The 8,861-nt window shown below is 45.3% G+C and overlaps 1 protein-coding gene across 3 annotated transcripts in view; it reads left to right on the plus strand.

Annotated features, from left to right (window-relative positions):
* Nucleotides 1–5,635, plus strand: part of C15H1orf53 (chromosome 15 C1orf53 homolog) — a 108,450-nt gene extending 102,815 nt beyond the window's left edge. For 2 of the 3 annotated variants that reach the window (XM_058700923.1, XM_058700924.1), the window contains 3 exons: nt 197–616; nt 3,782–3,883; nt 5,390–5,635. In XM_058700923.1, coding sequence (XP_058556906.1) covers nt 197–616; nt 3,782–3,883; nt 5,390–5,461 — 594 coding nt within the window. In that variant the 3' untranslated portion in view covers nt 5,462–5,635. The remainder of the gene's footprint in view (nt 1–196; nt 617–3,781; nt 3,884–5,389) is intronic. The other variant, XM_058700925.1, reaches the window with a different exon arrangement.
* Nucleotides 5,636–8,861: the final 3,226 nt, after the last annotated feature.

Raw genomic sequence — 8,861 nt, forward strand, 5'->3', positions numbered from 1 at the left:
CGGGTATTTTGATCCCTTTCTTGCATCTTAACAGGTGTGGCGATTATGCTGAATGATCTCAAGTCTAATGTGACATGAGAAAAAAATGTCCGCTTAGAATTTAGGCCCCACGATTAGAAATGGCCCATTCTTCCCCGTCTCCGCATCGTGCTGGAACTTCATCGGCCGCCTAAAAAGTCCATTTTTATTTCCGCAGCAGGACCCAGCAGCGGAGGCCGAAAGCTGGGTCCTCGCGGCGCGGGCCCGACGCCCGAGGCCCGAGGCCGGCCTCCCAACGCGCAGCCCGGACCCGCGTGGCCGTCCCGCCGGGCCCCAGCGCGGGGCGCCCCGCCTTTCCAGGCCGACGGCGGCCATGGCGGCCAGACAGATCCCGGCGTGGGCACGCGCCGCGCTCAGGACGCAACCGCAAGCAGCTCTGCCTCCGAAACTTCTCTGGGTCGGGGGAGGGTTCCGACGGCACCTCTGCTTAACCCTCTGCTCCGCTTCTAAAGAAGACCGCGGACGCTCCGGGCGCTGCTCGCAAGGCGGACTAGAGGGAGCGGCGAGCAGTCGGGAGAGTGAAGAGTTAACGGCGGCCGAGAGGCGGATCGCAGACCTGCACGCAGCCGCGTGCGCGGTGAGGCCCCTCCTGCCCGCCCCGCCCCGCCCCGCCCCACCCCGCCCCGCCCCGCCCCACCCCGCCGCACCCCGCCCCGCCCCACCCCGCCGCACCCCGCCCCGCCGCACCCAGGCCCCGCGGGAGCCCGGGATCGGTGCGCCTGCGCGCCCCGAGCAGAGGGAGAGGTTCCTGGAAGCCCGCGCAGTCCAGCCTCTGGCGTCTGACGAGTACGCGCGCTTCCTGCTCCGACCTTTTCGCTTGAAAACTGTGCAGTTTGCTATTCCGAGCAGAGTTAATGTATATCTGTGCTAAGTGTGGGTCCTTTCTGACCAGCGTCCGAGCTAAACTCTGGTCGCATTTTGGAACCCACCATGCTTTTGTGCGCGCGCGCGTGTGTGTGTGTGTTGGGGGCGGGTTGTTAGGAATTGATGCCAGAGGTAGAGGAGCTGAGAAGTCAGAGGAAAAAATAGGTTGTGTGTTTATCTGCATCATCAGTTAAACACTTCGCTATCCAATGATATTAGTAATGCATACGTGAACCAAACTTATTTTTAATTTAATTTTTGCTCTCCTTTCGTCTTTTCTCTGCACCCTAACAGCACAATTGTAAGAGAAACTATAATCAGGCGTTTACATTCTTCCTAGACAATCTTGAGCTATGTTTTTCTCTGTTTGGGGATTTGACAATCCCTTATTAGTACCAATATCACAATTTACCATTTCCGCCCACGGTATCTAACACCTCAGACCACATAAGTGTAAAGGGAACATATTTATGTTTTTATTATCTTCAGAGAGCACGTGCACTCTATCATGAAGATACAAATGCGATGTAAAAGTAACCTATTAAGTAGGTCACACACACTGTGTGACCAGTCCTTAATATCTGGTGTTGCTTGTACCGAAGAAGTAGAGAAGAAAACCTTGGAGATTTTCTAAAATTGACTTTTCTCCCCCCGCTGACAGTAGGCCCTGGGAATCCACTGTTTGGCTCATTCAGGTGTTGAAACTTCTGCATAAAGATTCATCAGGAAATGACAGACAGCTTTTGAGTGTTCTTGTTTATACTGTATTGAAAATGACATATGTAATTTGTTGCCATACATCACCATATAAATATGGTAAATATAAGCAAAAGTTCCATCTTTTTTAGAGCAAACAGCAGTGGCATGTAAAGACAGGTTCAGTCAGCCTGGGAAAGGAAAAATTAGGAAATCCACATTTGTTTCATCAGTGTCAGGAGCACAAGTGAAATGAATGTCAAGGAGATCAGAAGTAAATACAATAACAGGTTTGTTTTTCTTTTTCAACAAATCAGAGCCCTACCCCCCCCCCCCCCCACCATGGTCCTTTTCCCACACCTCAAGGCGGATGGGTCTCTTTCTCCCTGTGCTGATCTGTATCACGGAACATCTTGTAAACTGTCAGCATTCTTGTCATATCCTTGTTGCCACCGTTACCTGAGGCTTATCTACTGAGGACAGATCAAGTTTGTGGGGGCAGCCAATAAGCTCACAGTTCCTCAATCAATAGGGAAATCAGGAGAGTGGGCGCAAATGCAGAAGCAATCTGGTAGGCTTCTGGGTTGCTAGGTGATTGCCCTCAGAAGACTCCCAGAAACTATGAGAAGTGGAAAGAAGGCTGCTGACAGAGTTCCTGGTGTTTTTTGGCTTTTCTTCCAAGTCTTCAAACCCAGGTTTCATAAAGAAGTGAGGTCTTGACAATTGATCGTTCTAAAGTAGTTACTGCTCCTGGTTTTGTGTAATCTGCCTCTGTGGTCCCAAGAGATCTGAGAGGCCCTGTAGACTGGCCTTGAGACTTGCTTGCTGGTTTCTTTGGTCCTGGTCTGGCTTTGCTGGAATGCCTTAGAGTAGACTTAGACTTGAACCCTAAGTCTTCTTGCTCTATGCCTTGTCTTTGAAGCACAGTTGGTTAAATTCTCAGCCAGATTAGTCATTAAGGAAGACACTCAGAAGAAGTAACTTGTGGCACATACAAAAGTATGTTAGAAGACATTCAGGTGTCATACATAGTTTAATGAAAAGGTTCTATACATGAATGATGCAGTGTTACTTTGTGGTTAAATGGGTTATTATAAACAGCCCAAGAGAAGGTTCCTCTACAAAATCTCAAGGATAAATAATATCATCTCCATGGCCCAAATTCACAGGATAGGCCACATTATGTCCTTTGCCTTCATACCATGTACTTGGGACACTTTTTATTTATTTATTTATTTATTTTTTAATTTTTTTTCAACGTTTTTTATTTATTTTTGGGACAGAGAGAGACAGAGCATGAACGGGGGAGGGGCAGAGAGAGAGGGAGACACAGAATCGGAAACAGGCTCCAGGCTCCGAGCCATCAGCCCAGAGCCTGACGCGGGGCTCGAACTCACGGACCACGAGATTGTGACCTGGCTGAAGTCGGACGCTTAACCGACTGTGCCACCCAGGCGCCCCTTGGGACACTTTTTAAAAACTGAGTTCAAATGTCAGTAGAGTATGCTTCCTTGACGTCTGAAGTGGTGTAGTAAAAGTTGCTTTTGATCAACCTTGTGAAAGCAGTGCGTGTTAATATGTTAAAACAATACCTTTTTCACTTAAAAACAGAACTAACAACACTCCAAAAACAGAAAATAGTATAAAATGTGCAATGGAGTAACACATCATGAAGGTAAAGAAAAGTGTCCAATAATAGCAAGGTAATACTTTTCTGTAAGGACTGTTGGTTTTGATTAGCACCTCTTCTGTAAGTTTAAATCATTATCCACATATTTTAAGTACTAAAATTGTAACTGCAACTTCTGAGTGAAAGTTCATTTTCAGCCTCTTAAGCTCTTAAAGTCATCTAAATCACCTGTTATTAAACTTGTTACCTAGAAACTGAATGAAAAATACCTGAGCAGTGGCTACATAGTTATTGGGTATAGAGGAGTTCTTGTTTTTCCATCAACTTCTCATTTTTCTCAAACTGTATATTTTCTCCTTATGTCACATAAAGTTGGATTGTATGTAATGTTGGAATGCATTCAGTCTTTAATTGCAAGTGCCACCAGAATTGCTGGGAAGAAGTTTAATATTGTTTAAAGAAAATCTTGCAGTATTTTATGAGTAGAAATTATGGTGAGGAGATATGGTGAATATTGAGATTAATGAATTGTTTCATTGCATTATTCTTCAGGCTGGCCAGCTAAACTACACGGATCCAGCCACTGGCTATCTGGTGCTTACAGGGCTTGCCCACTTGCAGAGAGGCAAATGCTGCGGGTCTGCCTGCAGACACGTGAGTAGCAAATTCTCGCATTACACCAGCAGTTTTCGGTGCTTCTGTAACTTCGTAAATACCTAGTATTTGAAAAACAAGTCAAGTGAAAAAAGCCTAATAGACCTGGAGGGCACTTTTCACAAGCAGCTTTAGCCAAGGACAAGGAAATCCTTAGGACCGACATAGGACCTTTAAAGTTAATGGAATTTTGTAACTTTTCATTGTGAGCATCAGTTCCTTGAGATGCTGTGATTTGAGATTCATGGGAGTTCGTTATTACAAGGAAACTTTTAATGAGGTTTCAAATAAGTCATATTCACTAGGCAAGGGCAAGGAGGGCAGGAAAAGAAATCCAGAATATTACAAACTAGATCCCAGACAACATTTTTGTCTTCATTATTAGCTGAATAAATAGAAATCTGATCAGCATTGTGAAGTGGGTTTCCTTTCAATGAGGGTGGTTTCCTTTCTTCCTTCCCTCCTTCCCTTTCTTTCTTTTATTCTTCTTCATTTCCTTCTCTCCCTCTCCCATTCTTTCTGTGGCTGTTTTCTACTCTATTTTCATAACCATGAAGATAGCTCTCCCAAACTTAGTGTTTTGTATCTCCTAAGACGTATATTTCAGTGAATATATCTCTGTGCTCACTGATTAAGGTGAACTAACTAATCCTTCCTTATGTTGAGCAAAAAAATAAATGGGATTGTGTGTGTCACCATAACTTTTAAAAAGCATATTAGTAATTGGGGCACCTGGGTGGCTCAGTCAGTTAAGCGTCCAACTTCTGCTCAGGTCATGATCTCACAGTTTGTGAGTTCGAGCCCATGATCTCACAGTTTGTGAGTTCGAGCCCCGCTTGGGGCACTGTGCTGACAGCTCAGAGCCTGGAGTCTGCTTCGGATTCTGTCTCCCTTTCTCTCTGCCTCCTCCCCCACTGTCACTCTCTCTGTCTCTGTCTCTCTCTCTCTTTGAAAGAAATATTTTTAAAAATTTTTAAAAAGCACATTAGTAAGGTAAATTGTTATAGCATTAAGATTATAAACAGGTAACAACCTCTATTTACAGACCATTTTGACTGTATGTTTTGGGGTAAGGAGGTATTATTTCCTTTAACTGACCAACTTTACAATGAAGGAATAAACATTAAATGCATGTATTAACTATAGCCTGTAATGAAAAATTAAGTCTTCCCATTTATGTGTGTTTCTGCCTGTGCCATTAGCTGTTTCTAATCAAATGCATAAGAGCCTTGCATAAATTGAGGACCTGAGAATTTTCTAAGAGTGAGTTTTTGACAGTAAAATTCTTAAAGTTGGAAGGATGCCTTTAGGAAGTGATTCTTGGACCCTAATTAGGACCATTTGCCAGAGGTTGCCATTATTCTCCTCTTAGTCGGCAGGACCCAATAGATCAAATGATCTATATAACATTATTAGCAGCCTCTTTTTTTCACTATGAGAAGTGTTACACTTTTTCAAGAAGCTTGTTAAATAATTCAATAATAGTTTGTTTTATTTCTTCTGCAGTGTCCATATGGTCAAGTCAATGTTAAGGATCCATCGAAAAGGAAGAAATTCAATTCATATTTTTATGTTTGACAACAATTTCTTCTCTGTTCTCCATCTTATTGAGCCTGTATTTAGAAAAGAAAAAAACAACAACAACAACAACTCTAATCCGGAATTGCTATCTGTGCTGTTAGTCTTTGAGCACTAGTTTAATCATAAATACATATATTAAAAGAACATCAATAAAATGAAAAAGCTAGCAAATGTTTGTGTGTTTCTGAAGTGGCACATTGATAGTTATTTTCCTTTCTTTTTGCTTCATTATCAGACACATATGTTGAAGAAAGAAAATAATGACTGTTCCATTAAATAAATAGTAGCAATCGGGTCACCTTAGTAGCTCTCGATTTTTCTTATAGCCTCCGTTCTCCTACTGTTTTCTCCTCAGTGTTAGCAACCCAAGGGAGGTTGCTGGCAAATAGAAGGGTTTGAATACCGTCTTCATTTTATTTATATCTCGAGCTATGAGAAGATTGATATAATGCTATATTGTGCAGCATATGAGTGCCCAAGAAGTGCCATTCTGCATCAGGAAATGCTCTCATCTTCCATCTGTTCTCTCAATAAAAACTCTAAATCATTCTGACTTGAGGGTCAGGGCTGCTTAAGATGCCTCTGATTAGACCATTCTTTCTTCTCTCCCCCCACAGTTCCCTCCTCCATGTCTCATGGCACTTCCCAGGCAAATCTGTCTTAGGACATTGTATTAGCTCTATGCCCATTCCATTCACCGCAGTGACAGCTTGGGGTATCAGGACCCAACCTGGGTTAGGAGCTTGCAGGAACTATTGTTTCTACACTCTCTTCCCTGCTTCCCTCTGAGGACAATGGTCCCAGAAAGCCTTTTCCTTGCCAGTGGAAGCTGTTCAGTAAAATGAGGCTGCTGTGCATTGGAAGACTGGTTCTGCCCAGAGCTGGCCCTCAGCCTCTTCTCCCAACAGAATCCAAAAGGCTCTTGGGCATCTCAGGGGTCTTTCTTAGGCTCTGCCTATGGCCTGAATACGAGTTATAGAGATCTGGAGCAACCAAGAGATTCTGGTGCCTTCTCACATCTTCGAGTCAAAGTAAAAGACATTCCAAACTGTAAAATAAGTGAAAAGGAAGCCCAGTAAAGTTCTGGTTTCCCCCTTGATTGTGATTTATGCTGTTATTTTTACATCAAATATTAAGCTGTTTTCCCAAAACGTTGGCATTTTAGTGCCCCAGTTTTGCTATTGCCCCCACTGTGGTGCCCTAAGTAACCCTGCCCGTGGGCCTTGTGAGGTGTTGGCAGCCTCTTGGGATGTAAAAAGTCAGTCTCTGTGGCCTGGTGTTGTCCTCTCTAGAAATCATTTTGAGGAGGGGAATAGGAGAAGGAGGTAAGCATTACAATTGTGGAGGCAGTCAGGCTTTCCGGACAGGTTTATGGACTCCTGGGAGCCAATTTCCTTTCTATTCTCAGGTCAAGAAGCAACCGGATAGCTCAATGTTTTCCACTAGATTTGAAGATTACCAAGTCCACCTTCTGGGTGGGAGCTGGATGGTGCTTTCTTCAGCAGTCCCCAGAGGGAGAAGAGAAAGAAATGGAGCCTGAAAAGGTCATCTTTCTGAAGAAACAAGAGAAAGAGGAAAGGAAGTTCATTTTGAAAAGCACCGTGTAAGGCAGTGTTTTGAGAAAGCCCCTTGACAGACGGAAATAACTTATGGGATGTCTCCTTCCTAGAGGCAGCTATTTCCTCCTCCCCGTGTTCTTCCTACCGTAGGAAACTGGCCCAAGAAAAAGGACTCCGATGTCCCTCAGGGATGATTGTCATGGGGGACTCTTTCTGGCAGAACTTCAAGCTGTGGGCAACCAGGAAGGAGTAGCCGTTGGGGGATGGGGGGCGCTCTTACTCTCTCCAGCATCTGGGGCCGGGTAGCCAAGGTCTGAAGTTCTCCACTGTGGTTCTGAGGAGATGCTTGTGAACCACACGTCAGGGGTGGCGGCGGGCGCTGCTCCCACATTAAACACAATATGGCCACATAAATGGGCCTCACTGCAAGAGCTCCAAGCTATATTGTATTCACACATTGTAAAGTAAAAATTCAGGTTTCTTACTGGGTGTGTGTATACAAACACATGTGGATGCCGAGAAATAGAAACTTCCCAGTTTAAGTCAACCCTGGCACTGCTCCACTTTCATGGTTTCTGGAGACTCCTATCATAAGTCACCATAAGTCAAGGGGAATTAATTTCTAGATTGTTTCCAACATAGAAAGACCCGCTGGAACCCGGGGAACTGGGAAATCTTCTTGTGGGGTTTACCTTGGTGGAGGATGGGCATAAATTCCCTGAAGCAGGGGGACCTCCTTTCTCTAGGGCCCTGTCCTGGTAGTTTTCACTGCAGGTGAATTGCAATGCATACTTCGCTCTCTTCAGAAGTCTGGCTAGCCCATTTGATTTTGCAGGGCAAGGAAGAGAATGCCCCCCCCTTTTTTTTCAAATGAAACTTGGGGTTCCCACACCTGGTGTGTTTGGAAAAGAAGGGTCCACCAGAAGGGGAGATAGATGCTGCTGGGCCCTGGGCCGATCTTTGTTCCACCGCAATGCCCTTTATCCAAGGCATTTGCAAAGTCTGTTCCTGCATGCGCTTTTCCACTGCCAGAAAGCAGCCGGGTTTAAATTAATCTCCAGACAAAGCTAGGGAAGCCGGCTCACTACCAGGCGAATGGCATTTGGTGTGCTGCCTTCCTCTGAGCACTTAGAGGCCTCACAATGTGCGGCCAGCCCGGAAGGAACCTCCCTCTCCGCTCCATACCAACACCTGCCGTTTCATCCTATGTACCTTCCACCAAAGGCTTGAGTTTCTGGACGTCTGCTCTGCGGGGGAAGATTTAAAAGTCGGTGCTATCTTTCACTACCCTGCAACAATTAAAAGGTACTTCCGGGTGCCAAAACTCTGCCCTCAAAAAAAAAAAAAAAAAAGGGAGATGTTTAAGTGTGTGTGCGCGTGCGTGTAGTGGGGAGGGGATTGTCAACACCCTCTTGCACACCTCTGTGGAGAACTTGGTTTCTGAGAAAAGGTTGGAGAGCAGCCCTCAGCTGTCTTTACTTAGGGGTTAAGTCGTTCCTGGACGCCCAGCCTACCCGGGACCCCGGGGGCCCTGCTGTGTGTGGGCACCCCAGCGCTGAACTGACCCTCCTCCCTACAAACGGTTTCAAGATTGGGTTCATGACGCAAAATCTCCAGACACACGACCCCCCTTTTTTGAGACTAAAGGTGTAAAACAGTGTAAACCTGGGAAACATGGGCTCTCGAGGGATTGGGAGATTCATGATGACCCACATCTTCCCACTCAAAATTTGTACCAAAGCGTGAGCTCCGGTGTGCGCTTCAGTGAGCACGCACCTAGTGGTGTGTGTGTGTGTGTGTGTGTGTGTAGAGTGAATGCTTCCCCCCCCCCCCAAATA

The sequence above is a fragment of the Neofelis nebulosa genome, chromosome 15, assembly GCF_028018385.1.
Source record: "Neofelis nebulosa isolate mNeoNeb1 chromosome 15, mNeoNeb1.pri, whole genome shotgun sequence".
Taxonomy (NCBI): domain Eukaryota; kingdom Metazoa; phylum Chordata; class Mammalia; order Carnivora; family Felidae; genus Neofelis; species Neofelis nebulosa.